At 43.3% G+C, this 26,545-nt stretch overlaps 1 protein-coding gene across 1 annotated transcript in view; it reads right to left on the minus strand.

Moving 5' to 3' along the window:
- Positions 1-26,545, minus strand: part of CREBBP (CREB binding protein) — a 116,481-nt gene that overhangs the window by 65,638 nt on the left and 24,298 nt on the right. Inside the window, exon 2 of the mRNA XM_065924217.1 lies at positions 25,483-26,195. Coding sequence (XP_065780289.1) covers positions 25,483-26,195 — 713 coding nt within the window. The remainder of the gene's footprint in view (positions 1-25,482; positions 26,196-26,545) is intronic.

The raw sequence follows: 26,545 nt of genomic DNA on the forward strand, positions 1-26,545 counted from the left end.
CCATTTTTGTCCTATTTGCTTTGAGTAAACTGAAATAAAAACAAATTCTCTACAAAGCCCACAAGGAGATTCCACTTTAAATTCACATGACTTAATCAAGGAAAGATTTAACAGACAAACTTTTTTTTAACATAAAGGACATTTCTGATTTTCAGCTAGGTTCCTTCAGTTGTTATCTGAAACTAAGAAGAACTGAGCCAAAAACCTGTATTTTCAGGACGTGTTACACTAAACAAACTCTACATAATGATTATTTCTTGTAGAATTTCTGCTTTAAAAAAACATTTACTTGGGCTGCACTTAGGTCTGTCCCTGCTCACGGGGCTCCTCCAGTTGCAGTGAGTGGGGCTACTCTCGAGCTGCAGGGAGGGACTTCTCATTGCAGCGGCTTCTCTTGCTGTGGAGCACAGGCTCAGCAGTTGTGGCCCACAGGCTAAGCTGCTCTGAGGCATGTGGGATCTTCCCGGACCAGGGATTGAATCCACGTCCCCGGCATTGGCAGGTGGATTCTTAACCACTAGACCACCAGAAGGTCTGAATTGCTGTTTTATTGCACTGTTCTCAGAACCCCAAGAATTTGTGGAAAAAATAGCTGTAATTCCCATTTCCTAAATTCCATTTAAAATTTCTCTATTTAGGACCAAATATGTCCGGAGACATGTATCGATTCACCCTCCATGAATCTCTGCTCACAGCCAGCCAGCGTTTTCTGAGCGCCTGCGATGAGTCAAGCCTGGTTCAGGCCACACTGAGTGCAGTTTTCCTGCCTGTCATGGAGTTCGAGTCTCGTAACCATCAATCTGATAAACAAGAAAAATCAATGTCTTTTCGAAGTTTCTAGTACTGATGAGCCAAAATAGACGGAGCTGGAGTGGGAAAAGAAAGGCAACTGTCCCTGCACGGATGCCAACTGTCCAAGACAGGTGGTCCTTCAGTGCAGAGTGAGAAGTAAATACCAGGAGGCCCACGAGCTTCCAAGGACCCGTGCGGTGCAAAGGTCATCAGGCCTGTTAAAAACATTTAAGGCTCTGCAAACATCTGGACGGTGCTCACACGCGCACCCTGCCAGGGTGAACACCTGGTGGTATGTGGTCTGCTCGGTCGGCTACTACTTGCCCGGTGAGTCGCTGGGGCAAAGCACCAAAGTGCTGTGAACTTAGACAGATTTCATCAGGAAATTTGTTCTCACTTTTTCTTCTTGGCCATCCCATAGCGAAGGAAACCTCTCAATGTGGGTTCCACCCTCATGGGGCAAGAACCAAGGTAAAGTCAACAATCAGAGATTTCAGGTAAGGAATGGCCAGCTCACAGAGATGATGCACTTTAAAAATAGGGGAAAATCCCACCCTCAGCCCATGACACCACACTCCAAAGACGAGCCAAAGTGAGTCCTGTCTACCCACGGGATCAGGCTCCAAGGTCAACCTCAGCTCCCTGGTCCAGGCCAGACCCTCTTCAACATCAGAGCTAACAGAGGCCAGGCGAGAACAGTTCCCCCAGCCTTCGGCCAAGTAGGCCCCCTGGCCCCAGCTGTCTCCTGGCAGAGCCTTGGAGAACTGGAAGCCGCTCTCCAGTCCTAGCTTGCAGTTCTGAGTAGCCCACGTCACGTCCTGAGGTTTCTAGATTTCTGATTTCCTGTCTGTATCTGCTCTCCTTTGATCAGACTGAACATTCCCCAGTCTAGTTACCACAGGTTTTTTAGCACCAATGCTCATGATGAAACTGTATAAATCAAGATGTTTGTCTAACTCCAATTAATAAAATCTACATATTTCTTTTAATTTCCGAACAGTTACTTGGTAGCAACTTAGTAAACTTTGTAAACTTTGCTTTATTTTCAACTGAAGTTTATCAGATTTTAGGTTAAGGCTGCTCCAAAACCAGCACATAGTCTTCTCAATAAAATTCAAAAAGTAGAACAGCAGAAATAGCCAACAGTTCAGTTAATGGTGCAATTTATATATGAACAAATTAAAGCCTATACAGTATTTATATTCTGCCTCATTCAGCAACAGTCCATACATGTTAAAATATCCTTTCACTCTATTCTTCCAGAGTCCTTTTAAACATTTAATTCAAGCTGAATCTTAGAAAATAGGAAAAGTTAACTATAGTAAGTACTGGAAAAAGACAATTTCTCCCAGAATGAAATCTAAATTAAATACTGCTTTATAAGTCTACCAAGTTTTCCCATGAAAAGCATTCCTATGATCAAGTTTATCTATCAATCACTTGAGAACCTACTTCCTAGCTGTTTATCACTTCACTGAGAGAATAAAGACATAAACTACAGCCATGTGTATCAGGGAAGACAACCCCCTAAACCTGCCCCCCAAAAGTAGTGTCAGAACTGGAGCCTGCACCCGCCCCAGATGGCAGGGCTCTAAAGCATGAGACCAGATGAGGAAGCCGGCCTACACACGCATCATGTGAAACAGAGACAGTGTCTGCACCCAATTCTGGTAATGGGGTCTGGTCCATCAATCAAAAACAGCTCAAGTTCTGAGTTGCTGGGCCAACAGGTGAGTGACCGCCACTCCAGAAGCAGGACAGAGCAGACAACGTGCTCTCTCCACTCTGACAGACACAGGGTGCAGACACACTGTGAAGATTTACAATAGAACACAGCTCTGTGCAATTACTTGTCATTATAATATTTATGACAATCCAGACTAAATCTGTCTTTGGCACAAAACCAGGATGAAACTTATTGCCTTCCTGGAATCTATGTCTCCTCTGTGTCCATGGGCCCCAGTACATAGTGGGTACTTGATTAGTATTTGGGGAGAGAACCGAATAAATAACCACCAAGAGACCACTGCATCCTGCAGGCCACCCTGGAATAACAGAACCCCCAACATCAGCATTGAGGGGGGGGGCATGGTGGCAGTGGGGGGTTTGGTCAAAGCCCTGTGACCCAGCCACCGCAGCCAGGCACAGATGAGAGTCACCCCTGGGCACAGGGGGCACTCAAGGAGGCAGAACAGGCTCTTTTCTGAAGTCTTTCAAACAGTCACCACGAGGATCTCAGCTACCAGCTGCAACAGACAGGCTGCCAGTCCACTGCCCTGTGCTGAAAAGTTGAGCACAAAGAGAGTATGCACTTGAAGCTGTTCTTACAGAATGAACACAGTTTTGTGCCCCACGAGAGCACAGACGGTAGCCCAGCCTGGCTATGTAACAGGACTCTGCGCTTGCACGCTCTAGGCCAGCAAACCCCTGGCTTTGGTGCAAGGCCTGAGCCAGGCTCCACCCCAGAACCTCCCACGGGCGCTCTGCAACCCTGGTCTATCAGCGCCCACAGTCACCTCTGGCTGCCAACAGCCTCCTCTGCTGACCTCAGTGTGGGAACAAATATTTTCATCCTCTATTTGTGTCAGAATATGACAACTACCAACATTATTGATAAGAACACAAGCTGTGAGCCCCCAGAGTGCAGGGAGATGCTCTCCACACACTACACTAACCCAGAGACGATCTCTGCTGCCGCCCGCACTCCGGGAATCAAGTAAGGTAGTAACTGAACACCAGAGAACTCACTGGGGCATGAGAGGGGAGGAACCGTGGTCACGCAAGTTCCTCCCTAGCAGAGTCTACAGCAGCAAGCCAGTGTTCCTGCTCCTTTGGAGGGAACGGGAACGGAGAAACTCTTTCCCTGCAGGCAGGGCCACCTCACGGTGCAGCCTCCCCTCCCACTGGCCACCCGAACTCCCCCTCGGGGACGAGAGAGCAGGCCGGGGCCCGCAGGCAGTCGACACGGGGAGGGGTGCTTGGGCGGCCGCGCTTGTCACATTGTGTGATGTGTGTTTCTGAAAGAAAAGGTCCACTATTAGGTTCTCAAAAGGGGTCCTAAGATCCCCTAAAGTATAAAGACACCTGCCCTGGGGAAGGCAGCTTCCCGAGTCTTGCGGGAGGACAAGCTCCCCTCCCCCCAACTTCACACACCACTGCCACACACGGCCCTTCCCAGGAGCAGACTCCCGCCCAGAGACACCAACCATCCACAGAACCACCACCCTCACAAATCAACTCTCCCCAGTCTCCATCTCCAAACGGCCTCCTGCAACACACACGCACAGGAAGGATCAGATCACAACCATTTAGGAGCTAACAGCTTGATGGGGACACACTGGGTGACCAGCTGAGAGCATCAGGAACAACAGTAACAGGGAGGATGCCCAGGAGAGGGGCAGGACAGCCAGGGACAGGCTTCTCTTCATGGCCCCACCAGCATGTCAGCTGGCAGCCAATGCTGAGTCTGATGTGGTTTTGAGGAGCCCACTAAACATGTTGTTTTTTCAAAAGCTGCATTCTTCCTCACACCTTGATACACACTTAAAACCACACCACACAGCAGAAGGATCAGAGGAAGCACCATGCGTGCAGGTGTGTGTGTGTGTGTGTGTGTGTGTGTGTGTGTGTGTGTGTGTGTGTGTGTGTGTGTGTGTGTGTGTGTGTGTGTGTGTGTGTGTGTGTGTGTGTGTGTGTGTGTGTGTGTAACTGACGCTGGTCAGGAAAAAGAAAAGAAAATACAGCCTTCTGCGATAAGTTTAGTAGGGACAAAAGGACAGGTCAGAACTGTCAGCTGGAAGGCCTCAGAGAGAATCTAGTTAAAACTTAACACTTCGTGGATGAGGAAAGGGTGGCCCAGAAAGCTCAGGAACACAGCAAGTCACTGGCGAACTCACCGGAGGCTCATCCACCCCGCCCCAAGGCCCCGCCCCCTGCTCGGGCAGAGCCACCCGGACTCCCACCGCCAGCCTCGAGCACTGGGCACCGCTGGACAGAGACAGGCTCAGTCCACGAAGACCAAGTGTCAGCAACCATGTCCCCAGGGTCAAAGCAGCCCAGCGCCTATTTCTGAAAACACAAAACAAACAAACGTTTTACTGAAACACAGCCACAAACAAGACTTCACTCTGAGAGGCAGTAAGACACTGGTTAAGTCTACAGACGCCGGGGATATTTACCTGGTCTAAGGGGGGCTCTGCCACTTGCTGGCATGTGACCTTGGATAATTTACTTAAGCATCTCTGTGCCCAAGTTTTATCATCTGTAAAATGGAGATAAGAGGAGGTGCTGCCTCCACTTAGGGTCATGTTAGAATTAAGTGGGTTCACATACATGAAGCACAAGAGTGACTGACATGTACAGCAGGTGCTGCAGGTGTCGGCTGGTGTGTTACAACTTGTCTTTGGGGGGACTTATTTTACACCAGATGCAGTTTCTTTCATAAGTACACTTAGGGTAATAATAATAAAACAAATGAACATTTTTCAGAGAATGCATGATAGTGAGGAGTGGTTCAAACACGCAGGATCAGAGGGAGAAGCCAGCTGGGATTACTGGCATTTGATGATGAGACATTTTCAGAGAAACATGAAATAAACTTGTGACAAAAACAATCTTGTGCATTTATTAGTTTTAGATATACTTTTAACAGACAATTGTGTTCTAACTGTCCTAGCAAATCACAAAATTTTCAGTTTTCATTCTAGATTGTTTGCCAGCAAAAAATAAGTCAGAATGTTCACTTTGAACTTAAAATATATTTTAAGCAGAAACAATATTATGGTCAAAATACCCTACACTAAGGTTCCTGGGTTGAAGTTTAAATCAAAACATAGAACTGAGTAAGAAAGAACATTCCCACAAAAAAGAGACTGAAGTGACGCCCACTCACAAGCTGGCCACGACAAAGCAACGAATGTTCCATTTGATGTGGCTTCGACCTAACCTAACAGGTTTATTAACCTGAAGCTTTTCGCATCTTTCTTCACACGTTGCTATACACATAAAGCCACAAATTCATATAAAGTGTGTAAAAACACAATTTGGTATGCCATGAGCAAAAATATGACAAATAATTTAAGAGCCGGAAGTATTCATTCTTTTCCATGACCAAAGAAACAAAACAACAAAAAACAAACCAAAACAACCCCAGGACTAACCCAGAGTTTGGCCATATCATTTGTAAAGCCAAAAGCATTTTCTCTTGGCAACCTAACACTATTGGGAGAAAGCCAAGAAAAGCAGTTTTCATGGAAAGACATGGCTGTATTCAGTTGTCTGCTATCACCCGCTTGCTCTTGGAATCCTTCCAGTACCTCAGCCTGGCAAGTAAAGAGTAAGAGTAACACACACAGGATCACAATGCCAAAGCCATCACCTGGCTGTGCAGGGTCACCCAGAGTGAGAAAACTGGGTGGGAGACCCTGAGCACGGGACAAACCACCTCGCTGAACTCAACTCTCACGACGCCTCCAGCTTTGAAAGTATTCAGGGAAACACAGCTCCCCAAGGCTGAAGACTCCCCTTAGACTAATAAACTGCAACTGGAAAACAGGTGGAAAGAAGTTTGCACTGACTTTCATGGTACTGCCCTTGGGTGGTGTGTGAGCAGAGTGTGACTTAGAAAGACATGGAAGCTCCTAAAGGGAAGATGACAGGACAGCAGATCACTGCCAAGGCCTCAGCTGGCCTCTGTTCCAGAAACTTCTAGCAATAAAAATGCCCTAACAATGTTGGTATCCCTCATAGGTCACTACAGGTAGACACCAGCTCTCCAGGGTACAGTCTGCACTAACTCACAAGCAGAGCAGCAGGCCAAGGTCAGGGAGAACTAATCCTGAATCTGCCTCTAATCAGCTGTGTGACTGAGACAAACCTCTTGTTCCCTCCAAGTTTCAGTTCTCCTCAGCCACAAGACATGAAGCATTTAGATGGCCACTTGGTGATCTTTCAAGTTCCCTGGGATCCTAAAACCAGTGACTTCTCTGGTTTTAAAAAATCAGTGCGGGACTCCCGTGGTGGTCCAGTGGTTAAAAATTCGCCTGTCAACGAAGGGGACACGGGTTTGATCCCTGACCCAGAAAGATTCCACACGTCACAGAGCGACCAAGTCCGTGAGCCCCAACTACTGAAGCCACTCTAGTGCTCCGCAACAAGCCCAGCCACCACAGTGAGAAGCCCGCGTGACAAGAGAGAGCCCACAGGCAGCCACAGAGACCCGGTGCAGCCATAACAAACAAACAATATCAATGCTGATCGTCTGATAATCCATATCCTGGAAGGCCCAGCTATCAACGGGGACAGGAAGCTGGAGATTCGGAGTCTGCGTGGCCAAGTGCGGCCCCTGGCCTGGGAGGCTCTCACTGAGGCCGTGGTCCCTGTGGGGTGGCCAATGGCCCGTCCAGGAGACCGGATTCTGCAGGGCACTCCTGTCACAGACCCCAGGCTTTCCACAGCTTCACATCCTCCACGCCACCTCCCAGACTGTGTCGCAGGAAGTACCACCAAGCCAAGGTGAGGGCAAAGAAACTCAAAATTGGTCACTTCTCTTAATTCTTCAAGTCCTAATATTTTCTTAAGGTAGGAAAGCAGCCTCTTTCTGAGTCAAAATCAAGCCCTGCCCACAGTGGTTATGGAGAAAGAGGAGGAAAGAGGAAAAGATGATAAAAGAGTAGGAGAGAAAAGGGAAAAACATGAGAACAAAGCATTCTATTTTGTAAAGAATGAATGTGTAGAAGGATAAATTTTAATTTACACTGCAGCTCAGCTACAGCACAAAAGAAGAGAATGCCAAGCTTTCAATAAACCTTACCCCAACCCTCTATGGGGAGAACTCTATTAGGCCAAGAAGAACCCTCCTCTGTGGATTTACAAACTACCTGAAGAATGATGAAACACAGCAGACAGGAGAGACAACAGAGGAACAAGGAGATGCTCACACAGGTAACAAGGGAATTCAGGGGAAGGAGAGGTAACTAAAGATGGAATTGAATATGCAAAGCAGGCTGTGGGGGACCAGACCCCATGATTATTTCCAGTAGAATCTGAAAGAGAAAGAAGGCTGACATTTCACAGAATTCTGTTCTTCCCCTGCACTGAGGCAGGAAAACTGAACCAGCTCTGGAAACAGGCAGGCTCTGAGCTTCCTGGCGGGGCAGGAGGAGAGTCCCAGGAGGCAGGGGAGGCCACGGGCCCAGTGTTCTCTGGGGCCTCCTCGGCTGCAAGAGGAGGAACGAAGGGGATGAAGTCAAGTCCCGCCCAGCTTATTAAACACCATAAATCTCAAGCCATAAAACACAAAGACATGTCGTCGTTTCAAACACATGTGGCTCTACTTCTAACCAAAATCCAAGCTGTGTCAGGTCCTAATAAAAACACACTCAGTACAGTGAAGTGCTCCTGGTCATGTCCACGGGGGCAGACACAGCTCTGAGGACACACAGAGGTACCGTAACACTTCACACACTCGGCGCCTCATTCCTAGAGATAACTTACGTGAAAGCTCTCGCAAAGGCAAAATGCAAAATCAATGTAAAGCAGTGGCAGTGGCATTTAAGGTAAAATAGTTCTTTTACTATAAAAACTCACCCATTACTGACAAGGGGAAAATGGCCCTTGTACATTAAGTTAAAAAAAAAAAAAAAGGATAAAAACATATAATCCCCATAATACATGCACATGTGTGTACACAGATACACGCAGAGCATGGAAGAGAACACCAAAGTAATAAAGGGTTGAGAGGTGGTTTTTATTTTTTAAACATTTTCTATATTGTCCAATTCTCTCTACAAAGCATTATTTTATCTAAGGAGGAAAAGTTGTTTTTAAGTCATTCTCTACTCAAACATTCTGACTGCTCACAATAATATGACCCACTGATGGGCTGCACAGCTGTATTTAAAATATTAATTTTAACCCATCATCAGACACTGAATAAAACTAGGTAGATCAAACTGATTATGACTGCCAGAGATTACTCCTGGGTGGGAATTTAAATTAAACTCACCACAGTTATAACATGGCTGTAGGTTGTCACACTTTGCTCTAATGTATTATACATGTGACCATAAAAAAGCCTGAATGAGGCTTAGCCACTCAGACATCTACACTCCCATCGGCAAGAAAGGCTGGAAGGAGGGAAAAGAGAAGCAAATGCAGTTAACAGCCAATCGGGATGTAACACACTGTGTGCTGCTCTAGTTGCTAATGTTTATCAACTCGGAAACTGCGTGAGTGACTCTTGATTCAACAAAGGCACAAAGAACTCCTGTTTTCTGTACTCTGGTCCAGGCAGCAAGGAACACCATTTCCTCTGACTCCACCTGGCACCTGAGCTCTGGAGAGCAGCAGGCAAGGGAATGGGTCACAAGGGACTCAGCAGAACGTGTCTGGCTCCCAGGTTTCGACAGTGAGATGCACTGACAGTGGAGAGTACCTGTTTAGGGAGCAGACCTTCCGAGCAAGGAGCGGGTCCAGCATCTATCGCACCTGCCCACTCACTGATGCCTACCTGCCTCTGAGCTCAAAGCTCCTAGAATGATGCTCTGACCTTTGGCACAGTGGAAGTGAAAAGGTGGTGGTGATGCACATGCTTATCACTTATGAGAATGACATCTATCAACACCTTCTACAAGGGGACACTGCGGGCTGGTGGCGGTGCAGAGCGTGCGGGGCCATGTCCTCTCGAGCCCAAGGCAAGAGACACGAGCTACAAGGAAACACGTGTGTGCTGTTGGCAGGTGGCACCAACCCCGACTGCTAAATGGAGTCTGGGGAGGGAGGGGCAGGCAGACAAACAGCTCAGGTGGGCCAACCTGAGGTGGGCCCCGAGAAGCGGTCTGAGCAGTAACCACTAATGTTCATCAGTGGTGGCTGCGGTTCAGGGTCAGCACCATGAATGAGAACACGGTAGGACATCCCTGGGTATCCACCACAGAGGAGTTACTCTCACAGTTTCAAAGTCTCTCCACTCAAATACCCACAACAATTGGACTAGATGACCAGCCATCTGGCTGGGAGCTGACTGACAAATCTAAGGTATTAATTAAAAGGAACATCAAGACTGGGAAGAACAGAAGTAAGCTGGCTATTAATGCTGATAATTACTTATAAGAGGTAAGCTCTGTCTCTCAAGAGCAGCCCTGAAACATGACAGACTGGAATGGAAACTGCTGTGACGTCTCCAGTCAGATCCAGACAGACTGACCTGAGATCACAGCCACGCACTTCCAGCCACTCCCACCCCCACACCTTTCCTTCAATGAACCCACGTGTGGCAGCAGCACTGAGGCACAGCCAAACCCTGACAACTGCCAAGCTGGCCAGCATCCCCCTGGCCTGCCCCTTATCGCCACACCCAGTGCTTCCCCGCGGCCTACCGAGACCAGCGCCCCTGTACACCAGGCACGCAGGGCTGCCTAGACTTCCTGTTTCCGACTCAAATGGGAGAGTGCAGAGGAAAATGCGCTGAAAACCACAAAGCACTGTGCAATCTTGAGGTGACTTTACTATCTCTTTCCAAAAACAGAGCACAGAAAATCTCTAACCTCAGAGAGGATTCTCTAAAGTGAATAGATTTTCTACAAAACTGAAAACAGGCAGGCTTGCATCGTAACTGTTAACGATTTCAAGTCAGTGATTCCAATATCATGTCTGAGGTTGGCATTTCTCAGTATCATCTCTCTTATCTTACTCTAGGACTTTAGATGGCTTGCCTCCCAGTTCATTCTTCAAAAACTTGGCAGAAAAACATAAATGAAATGGCTTGTTACTAAGGATATGAAGTTTCCACCAAGTAAATAACAAAGCAACCCCCGCAGTATGCCATTCATCAAAAACTATAAACCCAAGGGCCACATTCCGCCCCTAAAATATATAATACTGGGCACAGGTGTACTAACACAGAACTATGACTTTGGAATTATAATCCACTGATAATGACCTGTACCTCCTGAACAGAAATGTCATCAACAACCAACTGACAGCTCTGACCTGGTGTGTTCGGAGCACTCTGGACACTCGTTCTTTAGAACATTCAGGAAGGGTGCTCATTCCTCAGCACAAAACCAAAGGGAGGAGAAAGAACGTTTGCACACACAGACTTCATTTTACCAAGTGTCACAAACATGAGCAAAGAAAAATAAAAAATGCTAGGGGAAAAACTCCATTTGTGAGTAATCTTCATTTTAAAAATTACTAAAACAAAAATCTCTTGTATCTCAGATTCAACTATACCCACTGCTTCAAGTTCTTGTAAAAGGCAAAGTTTTCAGCGTGTTACATATATATACAAAACCCTGCGCAAACAATACAGAAAAACTGTAATACAAAAAAATTAAGGAAGAATTGTAAAAGTTGCACAGACAGACGTTTAAAATAAATCAATCAAATCTGTATTATCAATTTTAATAATACCAAGTTTTTGAAAAATGAGACGAATATGTATAGTGTGCCATGTATAACATACATAAGACATGTAGATTTTTAATCTGTTAGATTTGATTTTATTTATTAAAAAAAAAAAACTATGAAGAGACAAATCTGTGCAGGAGCATTCCAGATGAGTTACACAGACAGACGCGCCCCGCCCCCATAAGGGAGGCGGAGTCCACCCCTACTCCTTAAGTGGGGGCTGCGCATGGTGATTTCTTTCCAAGAGGACACACCACAAGGGAGCAGGGATGGCCCGGCACAGTGGAGACACGACCCAGCCCAGGTGAGCCACACGACCATGTGATCAGCCACGATGACAATATGTACCTTTGCCATGATGTGGTAAGAATGGCACTTTATCTCTATGATCTTCCTTCCCCAACACCGTAAGTCTAAAACCCCAGTCATCTCAGAATGATATCACAATGGGAAATTCTAAATACACCTGACCAGTCCTCTTCAAAACTGTCAAAATAATAAACAAGGAAGGGCAGAGAAAATGTCCTAGCCAAGAGGAGCCTAAGGAGACATAATTAACATGGTATCGGACTCTTAAGAAAGAAGGACATTAGGGGAAAATTAAGGAAATCTTTATGGATTTCGTATCAATATTGGCTCAATAGTTGTGACAAATACACAAATGTTACATACATATATAATAACAGGAGAAAATGAAATGGGGGGAGGAAGAGGTATAGGAATCCTTAAAACTGTCTTCCAGTTCTTCTACAAATCTAAAACTGTTCTTAAAAAATGTCTACTTTAAAAATGAAAAGGGAATTCTCTGGTGGTTAGGACTTAGTACTTTCACTGCCATGGGCCTAGGTTTGGTCCCTGGTTGGGGAACTAAGATCCTACAAGTCTCGTGGTATAGCCAACAAAAAATAAATTTTTTTTAAAATAAAAAAAAAAAAAAAAACGACTGTGAAGAAAAAATCTGATAAATATAAATGTGTTAATTTAACAGAAACATATTGATTCTATCATTCTTTGGTGTTTTGAAAATTTAAAAACCCAGAAAAACACAAATGAAAACTTTCTTTGCTATAGTAGCAGTATTATTTTAAAAAAATTTTAAGAGGCAAGATCACTTCAAAACATCACATTAAAAGTAATTATAACCATGCTGGCCTCCTACATGGGACGTAAAAACATTTTCACTAGCTAGAAAAATCAACTTTGTTATGGGTCTTGCAAATCTTGCTTGGCTGAATTACTGTTTCAGATGGAGAGCTACAGCCCAATCAGACCACAGGCAAGGCTCACAGTACAGTATACATGAGTGTGTTTCTAAAAGGATGTAAACAGCAAATCCTTCTGTACAACAAAAAGTACTCCTGGGAAATCAGATTCACTCTCCAAGTTATCTATTCTATAAATCTTGTAGATGGGGGTCAAATCTGACTCATATACAGAAAATTGGGTATTATGCACTTTCTCACCTTATTTTGAATCCTGGTATATCACAGACAAAATGGTGAAGAAAAAATACAGACCTTGGAGTCAGACATGGATGGGTTTTAAGTCAAAGTCTGCCACTAACATGTGTCATCTTGAATAATTTCCTGGGAGACAGAAAAGTGGCTCAGAAGATTTTATTCCATGTGCAAAACGGATATGGCATGTACCTCACAGGATTACTAAACATGAGAAGAATCAAGATACGCTGCAAAGACACCTAGAACAGAGTCCAGTATAACCAGTGCCCCAGAAATGTCACTCTTTGCCTGCTCTTTTCTGACTATAGTTCAAAAAGAGAAAACATAGTAACTGTTATCCTTGTTCATGAAAGGATCAAACTGCAATTTTATGTTATAGTCATTATATACTTCTGAAAATGCCAGAAGTATTACACAGTAATCAACATAAAAACCCTAAATGTTTTAACTTTGTGACAGATGGACAGCAAATTACTGTCTACAGTAAATGCAACTCTTTCCAAAATATTGCAGAAACATTTTGGAGAAGTCGATCCTAGAAGTCATGCTTTGGACCCATTTACATGTTAAGTTTAGTACTTCCTAACTTTACGCACTAAACAAGGAAAGAAATGAAAGATAATTTCTGAAATGTGATGTATTCGGTCATCAACAGGCACTCATTACACACCCTAATTACGCTACACCATCAAGATGGAGAGACCTCCCAGTGCCTAGATGGCACAGCCACACCACCTGCCCCTCCCAGAGCTGGTGAGAAAAGCAGACTCACAGCACCCCACTCCCAAGACCTCCCAAAGCAGAATGTGCACCTTAACAAGACCCCCAGGTGATCTGCAAATCATAAAGTTTAGGAAGCCCTGCCCAAAGGTATGTTCAAGTCTGAGATACGTTAACGGCTGGGCTTTAGAATCAAATTGTTCCTAAAATATCTGCACTGAAGGAAAAGTACCCAAGAGGAATATGAAGGGCAGAGTCAAATGTCTCCCAGAACAAACCCAACACACTCTAAAGAAAGACAACAAAACTCTTATTCAACAACATATCCACCATGTCTACTACATAATCAAAAGTCACTAAACATTCCAAGAGGCAGGAAAATATGACCCATCACTGGGAATATATATTTTAAAAATGAACGAAAGATTGCAAACACAGAGATGACAAAGATGTTGGAATTAGCCTTCAAAAGGAGAGCAGGAAAGGAACAGAGGGGAAAAAAAAAAAAGAACTAAATGCAGAAGGGACAAACAGAAAACAAATGGCAAGATACTGACCTAAGTCTAACTGTCTAACTGCATCAACATTTCATGTAAATAAACTAAACCCTCCACTCAAAGACAAAGACTGTCAGAATACATTAAAAACAAGTTCTGACTACATGTTCTTTATACAAGACACACTTCAAAGACATGGACAAAAGGGTAAAGACATCCTTTGCAGATATTAGTAAGAATGAGAGTAGCTGTGTTAATGAGACAAAGATAGAAATAAAGAGAAACATTGAGAATGATACAAAACTCATCAGGAGGACATAATAACCCAAAGTGTATATTAACTTAAATCAGTAAAGATGTAGCTGATTTGAACATAATCAACTTACTCTAATTGACATTTACAAGCTACACCCTACAACTGCATATTCTTTACAAGCATATGCAGAATATTCAAGACAGACAGACCATATGCTGGGTCACAGAACAAGCCTCCCTCAGTTCACTTCAGTTCAGTTCAGTCGCTCAGTCGTGTCCAACTCTTTGCGACCCCAAGAATCACAGCACGCCAGGCCTCCCTGTCCATCACCAACTTCCGGAGATTACTCAAACTCATGTCCATCGAGTCGGTGATGCCATCCAGCCATCTCAGGAGATTTCAAACGGCAAAAATTATATACAGCACATTCTCTGACCACAGTGGAATTAGAAATCAGTAACAAAATAGTATCTGCAAAAATCTCAAATATTTGAAAATTAAGCAACACACTTCTACATAAAAAATATGAGTCAAATATTAACATATTTGAACTAAATGATAAAACTATCAAAATTTATCAAATGCAGTGTAGAACAAATTTAAGATGAAATTTATTGCTCAAATGTTAATATTGAAAGATCTAAAATCAAGGATCTAAGCACCTACCCCAAGAAGTTAGAAAGAGAAAAAAAAAAAAAAAAAATCCAAAGCAGAAGAAAGAAAATAAAGAGAATCAATGATATAGAAAATGAGAAGGTTGACAAGTCAAAAGTTGGCTGTCTGAGAATATCAACCCAGTTGACAAATTCCTCTCCAGACTCATCAGAGGAAAATGAGAGAAACACAAAACTATAAATTACAAATATCAGATTGAAAGAGGGGACACTGGACATTATTACAGATTCTATAGCCATTAAAAGGAAATTAGGGGAATATTATGAATACTTCACTGTTAAGTAAGTTAAAGACCTGAGATGAAATGGATAAATTCCTTGGAAAAAAAAATTACCAAAATTAACACAAGAGGAAATGAAAAATCGGGATAATCTGTACCTATTAATCGAATCATAATTTGAAATTTTCTCACAAGGAAAACTCCAGACCCAGGTGGTCTCACTGGTGAATTGTATTAAATATTTAAAGAAACAATACTAACCTCTCATAGAAAGTAAGGAAGAAGATAACAAAAGAGCATAGCCTTGATACTAAAGCAAATCAGGAGATACTGCCAAGAAAATTACAGACCCATATCCCTCATGAATATAGAAGCATAAATCCCAAGACAATATTTTAATAAATAAGATCCAGCAGTACATAAAATGGATAACACATCACAATTGAGGGAGGTTATCCCAGGAATGGAAGGTTGGTTCAAAATTCAGAAAGATGCATTTTACCACATTAATAGAATAAAGAAACCCCCCCGAATCCTCTCAACAGATGCAGGAAAATACTTGATGAAATTCAACAATCATCTATGACAAAAAGGCTCAGCAACATCCTGACGAAGGGGATCTTTAAAAGCCTACAACTAACACCATACTTAATGGAAAACTGTTTTCCTCCACAGATCAAGGATAAGACAGGGGGTGCAAGCTCTCAACACTTTGATTAAACACTGTACTGAAGGTCTCAGGCAGAGCAGTGAAGCCAAAAAGATAAAAAGCACACCAATTAGAAAAGAAGAAGTAAAACTGCCTCTATTTTACAAAGACAACATGACCTAGAAAATTCTAAGGCATCTATCACATAAGTAGAGCTAACGAGTGACTTAAGAAAAGTTACAGGATATAATGTTAATAAAGAAAAATCAATTCTATTTCTTTATATTAGCAACAAACAAGTGAAACAATCTAGACAAAATCTAGACAGCAAACAAATGAAAATGAGAAATTAAACAATTTGATTTTAATACTTACTAAAAAGCTAGAGAAATAAACAGACCAGGGCTCCCTTGGTGGCTCAGTGGTAAAGAATCCACCTGCCAAGGCAGGAAATGAGAATTTGATCCCTGATCCAGGAAGATCCCACATGCTATGGAGCAACTCAGCCCACGTGCCCCAACTACTGAGCCCACAAGTCCGAGAGCCGTGCTCCACGACAGCAGAAGCGACTGCAGTGAGAAGCCCCTGTACTGCACCTGGAGAGTAGCCCCTCTGTCGCAACTAGAGAAAGCATGTAGCAACAAAGACCCAGCGCAGTCATAAATAAATAAATAAGCTATATATATAAACACACACATATAAAATAAACAGATCAATGGAACAGACTCGAAGAGGGGTGTCAGACTTTCTGTAAAAGTCATTAGTAAATAGTTTAGTCTTAGCAGGTAACCTGTGGTTTCCATCCCTCATTCTTTTCTTTAGTTGTTTGTTTTTTAACCAATCCTTTAGAAACATAAAAACCATTTTTAGGTTATGGGCCACATTTGGCCCATGGGCTACAAATTTGCTGACTCCTGGACTATAATCCAGAAACAGACCCCTCCTTATCCAGTCAATTCCATTCCTAGTTATTTATCCAAAAGAAATGAAAACTTATATGTCCACACAAAGACTTATACAAAAGTGTTCATAGAAGCTTTATTCTTAACAGCTCTAGACTAGAAACCACCACAATGTCCATGAATAGGAAACTAAATAAGCAATCATGGTATATTCACACAATGGAACACCAACAGTAAAAAGAACTATTGAATTCAGGCAACAACATGCATGAATCTCAAAAACACTCTTGAGCAAAAAAGAAGCCCCACCAAAAACAAGCCTCACGCTACCAAATTCCATTTATATGATGTTTGAGAACAGGTAAAACTCATCCATGGTGAAGAAATGGGTGGTGAGGAAAAGGGAGGAATACCAAAGGGACTTTTTGGCTAATGATTCGCCCTGTATCCTGATAGGGGTATGGATAACATTGGCATGAGTCTTGACAAATCAAACTGTAACGCTTCAGATCTGTGCATTTCACTCTATGTAAATTATACTTTTAAAAATAATAAAAGTAAAACAATAAGTATTTTAAAAATTAATACATGTAGGTCTCTAACCCCCGATCCTAATTGTTGACCTCTAGTTAGAAAGTAATAGGGTTAACTGGTTTTTCTTACAAGTATGCTCTTCAAAGTAGTCACCCTAGAGACTTATCAAATCAAAGAACTCAATGTTGCTATTTTGCAAAACATTCAGTTTATGCTACAGAAAATAATCAGTTACAAAGTCAATTGAAAAAAAGAAAGGTAACTCCAACTCTGATTTTAAAAAGAGGTAAGTAATTATGGATAAAAGACTGCTAGGGAAAACATCAAAAAGTTAATACCAATTATGAAGTGGGTGATAGGATTATTGGCAGTGGTTTCTTCTCTAGACCTACAATTTTTGTTCAATCAATTATGTTTTTAATTAAAAAATAATTCTCTGAAAACAGCAGAAAAGCAGTCTCATCACTTCAAATGTTAATTATCTCAAATCCTTTAGGTAAGAAAGCATCTGGCCAGCTAACTAACCCAGTCTTCTCTGAAAGTTTTCAGTAAACCCAGACACCAAGAACTATACATACCCCATTCTCATTTAATCAGCACATCAATTCTATGAGATAGATATTACTATCTCCTTTCAATCTACACAATTCTCAAAGGCAGATATTACTATTATGCTCATTTAAAAGACAAACAATTAACACGCAGAGTGATTACATGATTTTCCCGCAGCTAATAATTAGTGATGCAGGGAGTCCAGATTCCAACCTCTGCTCTCAAGCACTCAGCTGCACTCCGTGTGGGGAGGCGGCCTGGACCACCACTGAAGATGATGAGACGACAGCAGGGACAGAAGCAGCAGCTGGCCAGGGCTCTCTGTGCAAGGCCATGACCCGCACATATACAATCTCATTTAAAAGTTTTTAAAAATAAATTCATGCATAAGTATCATGGGAAGTTCAGCACATCCTGACTCACATATTCTCTGTGAAAGTCATGCTAAGATGACTGAACCAGTAGAAGACTGCTTAACATTTTTACCAAAACCTGTGTCTACAATAGCTCTATAATCATACCACAGCTCACTGGAGTACTTCTAAGCTTTCAGTTCTTTTGTTCTATAAAGTCACCAGCCACTTCCACAGTGATCTTTTTTAGAAAGGCCAAATTAGGATTTACTTAATAAAGAATATCTTTTTTTTTTTTTTTGGTGCTACTTCAAGGATTAGATAAGATGACATTACATGAAAAAGAGAAAAGCATCAGACAAATGTACAGGATTATTTCTCTTGCTACTAAATGTTAGAAATGTTCAATTATCATTCCAGAATAGAAAAGGCGGGTCACTCATCCCGATAACGAATTTGGCTCCACTCCTCCCGTCATGACAACATGCTGCTAATCCATCCCTTCAGCACGACAGTTCTGGGAGTGCAGTCCCAGCAGCAACTACGGTCACCTAGGAGCTGGCCATACCCCAAACCTACTGAAGAAGGAACTCTGGGGAGCCCCAGCACGCTGGGTTAGCAAGCCCGCAGTGACTGTGCCGGACGCCAAGTTTGGGAACCACTGCTTTACCCCGTCTGACCAAAACTCTGGCTGACTGACTAGGGGGTCTAGATCTAAATCAAAAGCTTCATCCCTGGGGGACAGCTCCAGGGAAAGCCAGGCCCCTGTTTTCTAACTACTTTCTAAAAAAGAATAATATTCCAAAAGCCTTATCAAAAACAAGTCCTAATCTAACCCTTTGTGAAGAGGGCTTACCATACAAACTATTTTGGTCCCTTATTTCTTATACATTACTTATAAGAAAGGACTGAAGGGATTTCTGAAGCTGCAAAAGCACTTACCAGCCTTGGAACTGGACAGACTCTGGATCCCTTGCCCAGATACTCCACAACACTTTCCTCTTCCTATCAGTGTCTGCTTCCTCTGCCACCTCTCTGCGCATGGCAACACCACCTCCAGGCAAGAGAACTTGCGTACAGCTTCCAATCCCCACTTTAAATATATTTTTTGCTCTCCTCCTAAAAGACAAGTTTTGATTCTCTACAGAAAAGTAGAGCATGCTACCAAAAAGGTAACATACGAGGTTTCCTACGGTTGAAACGGAGGCACGCAGAATGGAGGGAGTGGAGGGGTGCTGATCAACTCCCCATGATCAGCCAGCACAGCCAGGAGAGGATTCCACGAAGCCTGGCTGACAGGAATAGTGAAAGTCACTCAGTCGTGTCCAACTCTCTGTGACCCCATGGACTATACAGTCCATGGAATTCTCCAGGCCAGAATACTGGAGTGGGTAGCCTTTCCCTTCTCCAGGGGATCTGCCCAACCCAGGGATCGAACCCAGGTCTCCTGCATTGCAGGTGGATTCTTCACCAGCTGAGCCACAAGGGAAGCCGTCTATGATGTTTGTGATTATTTCCACTTTCTCATCCTAATTTTGTGCAACTCTTAAAGAAAATATTTAAAATAGAAAACACAAGCCATTTCAACAACATGCCAATTATGTTAACAAAGAATGATATTTAAATGAAATAATCTCTCCTCTCCATTCTGTGTGCTTCTATTTCTAATCTGTAAAATGGGAGTAGTACCCACTTTTTATTTTTAATGAAGAGTAGAAGTTAAATGCTTTGAGTGTTTCCTCAGAATAAAAACAAACTTAAATTTTTCTAAAACAAAAAAATATTGACTCAAGACCAAGAGTCTAATGGAGTACTGTCAAAGATCTTAAGTCACCCTCTAGGGAGAAAAACTTCAGGCCCATATAGCTTTTGTATAGATGAAGCTTCTCAGTTCTTCAAGGAACAGATCACTTAAATTTCAAACTGTTTCAGAGAACCGATATGAACATCTTCCAAACTCTTTCTGACCAATTTAACACAACTCTGATCAGAAAACCTGACAAAACAGACAAAAAAGAATTAGGGATCAATCTCACTATTAGTGAGAAGCAAAAATTCTAAATGAATGCTAGTCAATAAAATCCAGCAAAATATTAACTTAATTTCACAATTACAGAGATGGTTCAACTGGACAGTAGGAAATCTGAGATAATTTGCCACATAAATAAAACAAAGAAGAAAAAAATCACAGGGTAATTATAGATGTCAAAAGGGACTCTGATAAAATCCAACATCCAACAAATGAGGAATAGATTATGACCCAATTTAAAAAGACTGAAAACCAAAGTTCACATTATACTTAATAATAAAACACTACATACATCTCTATTTAAATCAGAGACAAGACAGGGATGCCCAAGAGCATAAACACTGGTGGAAATACTGCCAAGGAGAAGACAAAAGTACCAATAATGCAAAAGATAACTGTCTACTAGGAAAAACCTAAGAGAACCACCTGAAAAAGTATTGGAACAAGAGAATTCCATTAAGTGGCCAGATTACTGAAGTGACATATATATGTTAACATCTTTCCTATATTAAAACAACAGTCAATTAGGTAATGAAATAGAACTCAGGTCCAAAAGCAAGGATAAACCCATGAATACATCCAGAAACTAACTTAGTAAAAAAAAAAAAAAAAAAAAAGGTGTATTACTTATATAAAGAAAACTATAGTATGCTTCTGAGCAACATAAGACAGGATAAGACAACTCAGAAAAAAGACTAGTAACACTAAATAAATGCACTGGGCTAACTAATTTGGAAAAATGTACACAAAGCTAGATTTCTATTAATATAGAAACTCAAGCCAAAATGAATTCTGGGTTAAAGATTCAAGGTATAAAGGGAAAAAGTATATAATACTCCATTTTGGAATAGAAAAGCATTTCCAAGCATGACATAAAACACAAAAGACGTAAAGGGAAAAAACAGATAAATTTGTTTCTATAAAAACTGAAAACATCCATTTGGTAAAAACTCAGAACTATGTGGCCATTCTGGCAAGTAAAAAAGGGGGAAACACTTTCCCTCATTAAAAGACTTTAGCTTTTTTAAAAAATTATAATACTTTCAGGGAAAAAAAATGAGTGACTTAATATTTTTAGGGCTTCTCTGATAGCTCAGTTGGTAAACAACCCACCTGCAATGCAGGAGACCCCGGTTCAATTCCTGGGTTGGGAAGATCCACTGGAGAATGGATACGCTTCCCACTCCAGTATTCTTGGGCTTCCCTGGTGGCTCAGCTGGTAAAGAATCCACTTGCAATGCAGGAGACCTGGGTTTGATCCCTGGGTTGGGAAGATCCTCTGGAGAAGGAGGGAAAGGCTACCCACTCCAGTATTCTGGCCTGGAGAATTCCGTGGACTGTATAGGCCATGTGGTCACAAAGAGTTGAACACAACTGAGCAACTTTCACACACACTATGCTTGATTTTGCTTCTCTCATCTCACTTTATATGCTTTTTGCTTCTAATTTTTTGTCTTTAGACTTCAGCTTTTAATACGCAAAAATATTAAGAGTACAAACCAACAAGTAAAAATGGGAAACAAGACAACAGGAAAACTGACAGAGAATCTGAGCAACAGCAAAATAGAAAAGCCCATGAATTTATGACAAAACATTGTGCCTAAGAGAACAGCAAATCAGTAAAAAAAAAAAAAAAAAAAAAAAAAAACCCAAAACAAAAAAAAAAAAGCTATCAGTGCTGGTGAGAATTTGAGGCACAGGGACTCATCTGCTGTTGGTTAGGGTATAATCTGCATGTTTTTGGAGAGGATCTGTGCTTAAATATATATGCTTATTAAAAATGTCAATATCTTTTAATCCAGAAATTTCACCCCCAAATCTCTCCAGCAGATACGTCCAGCTATACAAATATATGTACACAAATCAAAAACCAAACGTATAGCATCAAAACATACAGCTACTGGGGCATTAGTCCTACAAATTAAAACACAGTCAAATCAGGGACTACTCCCATGCCATACCTAGTGAGGAGGACTGAGAGCTCTATCTAACAGGCAACAGCTTCCAACCGACACTGCTGAGGGGAAAGGACGTGGGCACACACATACATGCGAGGGGGCGCGGGGGGGAGAGGTTATACTATACTATGTTTAGAAGCGGTACACACACACACACACACACACACACAACCTCTCTGTGCCTGGATACACACACACACACACACACACACACCCTCTCTGTGCCTGGATACATACAGACCATCTCTGGCAGGACAGATAACACAGACACACACACACACACAGACACACACACACACAGACACAGACAGACAGACAGACAGACACACACACACACACACACACACACACACACACACACACACACACACACCCCCCCCCCCCCGTGCCTGGATACATACAGACCATCTCTGGCAGGACAGATAAGAAATAGTAGCTGCCTTTGGTGAGAGAATTTGGGAGAACCAAAGGTCAAAAATTAAGGGAGACTAACTTTTCAGTTCTTATCCTTAATGCTGATTTTTTTAAAAATTTGACTCAGTTGTTAAACCACATGCATGATTACTTTCTAGAAACAAAACCATTAACAAAGTCTCTGACCCAGTAACTTCACTTTACAGAATTTACCTCACAATGCATGTGGATATGCCTACATGAGGACAGTCACTGCAGCACTGCCTGTACTAATGGAATGTCAGAAAGAATTCAAATGTTCCTCATCAGGGTACATGAACTATGGTGCATCACAAAATACACTACCTTGCTATCAGTAGGAAAACAAGAAAAATCTGTGCCCAGTGGCATGGAAAGGCATTTCGTGGTCTATTGTTACCTAAAACGGCAAGGTGCTCAGCTCATGTAGTCTGGTTCTGTTTTGTATATTAAAAAAGGACCTGTGTTAACATATCTGTACAGAAGCAGTTACCTGTAAGCGGAGAGGGGCTGCTCTTTTTTACTATTTACATTATTTTATAGGAAATCTGCATATCCTTTGTACCAATAATTTTTTTAAACAAAATTACCTTTTTAAAAAAGTTTCTTTTTCCCTCTGTGCATTTAAAATCTTATTCAGTTTAAAATGAACTTGTCTCACTCCTACTATTTGTCCACCACTGTTAGTTCTTTTGTCCCAACCAAAGGCCATGATAACTTTCAAAAATGCCACCTCCCACCCCTTCTTCGCCATCAGCCTCTTTGGGACAGGAGACGGCTATGCCACAGCAGTCATGTGGCTTACCATCCTCACACCGAACACTCGCTGCTGTCTACAGACAGATCACATTGCATAAAAGAATGAAAACGCTGGGCAGACAGAGGAATATGGGGTGAGGGAGACATGATCAGCAATGCCCAGACTGCAGGAAACTCCCAGAACAAAGAACAAGCAAAACCACCAGATCTGTCAACAAATAAACTGTAAGAATTCTAGAGATTAACAGTTTCTTAAGAGCCACAGCAACTGAATAAAAGATAGGTTATTCAATTTGGGGGGAGGGGAGTCTGTAATAACAAATCACGACACACGCAACCACTGGAAAACTGAGCATCTAGTGGACATTGATGACACAAGGAAATCACTTATGTACGTGTGACAGTGTACCCTGCCCAGGTATGCCAAGTCCAACATTCAGGAATACATAAACACACACACACAATCAATGGCTCTCTAAATGTGGTCAAGGGACTCAGTTCCTTTCAAGGGTCGAAACTATTTTCATAAAACACTAAGACAATTATTTGCCTTTTTTGCTCTCATCCTCTCACAAGAGGCTCTGTGACATGTGACATCACTACAATGGCTAATGAACATTTGTGTTGTAAAATTCTCTTTTAGTATCTAATGTGGCAAATATGGACAGATAATCCACATTTTAAAGAAAACTCCTCAGTGATTTATGAGATCACTCAGGAGCCCTGTTTATTTTTGTGTGTGACTTAAATTCTCCAGAACACCTTTCCGTAAGTGTGCATGTGGAGCAGTGACCAGTGAATCAGGAAGGAACAAACATCAATCTACCCACGAAGCCTAAACCAAAAAAACCTCTTCTCAATTCAACTCCAAAACGCGCATGCACACACAGACCCCTCTTCGAACACCAGGGACAACAAAAATCTGAGTTCACATTTCCCCTTAACAACACTTCAAAAGAGATAATGAAATTAGAATGTTTAGAATTACTTCACTTTTACTTCTTCAGTTAAAAAAATCCTCTTCTTAGCTAAGCCAGTCACAGGGCTCGCAGCTGTCCCCTAGTGCCGGCATCAACCTCATGGGGAAACTGCTCTACGCTGACCTCTCCCTTCCCCTTATCTGGGACTCATCAAATTCAAACAGCTCTGCTGTTCTGGAATCTGCTGCACCAAACACTGCCTAAAACAGGGGCTCTGGGGGCAGCAGCTGAGCGTCTTCTCAGCGCATCCCAGTGGTCGGCGCCTGGCGGGTCAGTCCGTGCTCTGTCCCTTGAAAGCCAAAGTGTCAGCTGCTCAGCCGGGTCTGGCTCTATGTGACCCCATGGACTACAGCCCACCAGGCTCCTCTGTCCATGGGATTCTCTAGGCAAGAATCCTGGAGTGGGATGCCATTTCCTCCTCCAGGGGGCCTTCCCTACCCAGGGACTGAGCCCAGGTCTCCTGCACCACAGCGGATTCTCTACCGCCTGAGCCACTACGGCAGCTCGCATCCTGCCCCGTGTCCATTCTCACTCTTCCGGAGGCCCCTCTCCACCCTGGCATCTGCCTTCCCTGCTCTCCACACGCAGTTACTACACTGCACACCAGCTGCAAGGCCCTTCTTGGGACAGAGCTCCACGCTGCACCGCCATCACACCCCAAGTCAGCAGCTCCGAGCGCCTCCCGGCTCCAGGCGGCACGCACATCGCTGCTCTGGGACCCCGTCTGGAGCACCGCTGCTGAGTCTCCTCTGGGACCCAAGGCCCCACACTGCCCCTGGCTCTGCCATGCCACCCCTTCCTGTGAAGCACGGCAGGAGCTAACCAGCTTGGAACCCAGTCTCCTCACTGGTAAAATGGAGGCGGTGGCAAAAGACATCAGGCTAGCTGGCTGTAACACAGGAAGGGCATGAAGAGGATGGCCCTGGCTGGTGGCGGGAGGTGACGGCAGAGCGCCTCTGCCGGGCTCACTAACACCACAGACGGCCGACTCCCCGCCAAGTTGCCTCTCAATCACGTGGTCCTATCTCCACACGTTCGTCTCAGAGGCTGAAAACTGGCCCTCGGCCCCCACCCCCCCCACTGTGTTCTCAACCGTCTGCCGTCTGACGTGTAGGCTAGCCTACTGCTGGCTTCTTCACCAGTTCCCACCTTAAAGACACGGCAGGGATCCGTATGCTGGGAAGAAGGACATGGAACACCAAATCCATCCCTTTCGAGAAGGAGGGGCAGGAGGAACACCTAGAGGAGGACAGGAATGTGCCCTTGGTTAGCAGGATGCCTGCAAATTACTGACGCTCACTTACCTTGCTCATGCCTCCAGCCTGCGCAGTGTTCAGCCCTGCATGACTGGCCATTTGCGGTGAAACTTGGGTCAACGTCTCAGCCAGCACACTGCTCGTGGCCCCCTGCATGGCCGGAGTAGGGTATGGCATCCCAGCTCCCCTTCCTCGGCCAGCAGCCCCGAGAGATCCATTCATGACCTGTGCCTGTCCTTGCTGGGCCTGGTTCATTAAACTGTGGCCAGAGTTACTATTGAGGAGGCCTGGGTGGGTCTGGTTAAAGTTTGCATTCATGCAGATCCCAGGTCCCGTCTGCGACGTGGCAGGGCTGCTGGTTACCAGCCCCACTTGCTTTTGTGCTTGCGGATTCAGTGCTTGGGAAGCAGGAGGAGTGGGCCCGGAGGTGCTGGCTGCCTGCTTGGGCAGGCTAGGGGCGGAAGAATCTCCCTGGTTCAGAGGGCTCTTGCCCATGGCACCCAGGCTGGCCATGTTGGCACTGCTGGGCTGCCCCTGGGCCTGGCCGCCGAGGCCTTGCTGCGCGGGGCTGCTGGCACTCACATTGCCTATTCCCGGATTGATGCTGGAGCTGCTGCCTCCTCGCAGGAGCTCGGACAGTTGTTTATGTTTGGAAGCAGCATCTGGAACGAGGTTCCCACTGTTTAAAAGGCTTAATTCTCCTCCATTGGGGATCAGCTCATCAGGAAGATCATTTTCCAAGTCAAACAATGATCCAAAATCTAGAAATGAAACAGAAACAGAAATGAGAAACTAAGCAACCATAATCGCTCTCCAACAGTCACATGTTACTACAAACGTAACCTAAAGGGGCATTTAACACGGAACACTCGCATGTCTTACGAATAATGTCAAAATGATCTGAAAGTTCATTTGGGAAAATAAAACAGAAAAATATTTTTCAAATTCTGAAGAAGGGAAAGTTAAAGAGAGAGGAGAGGAAGGTTATCTAAAATGATAGACTACGCTATAGTCTAAAACAATAAATAGTGTGGGCTAAGGCAAATGCAAATTAAAGGAATACAATGGAAATTTAACAAGTTCGCTGAATTATGATGCCAAAATGCTTCAA

The sequence above is a fragment of the Muntiacus reevesi genome, chromosome 2 (assembly GCF_963930625.1).
Source record: "Muntiacus reevesi chromosome 2, mMunRee1.1, whole genome shotgun sequence".
Classification (NCBI taxonomy): domain Eukaryota; kingdom Metazoa; phylum Chordata; class Mammalia; order Artiodactyla; family Cervidae; genus Muntiacus; species Muntiacus reevesi.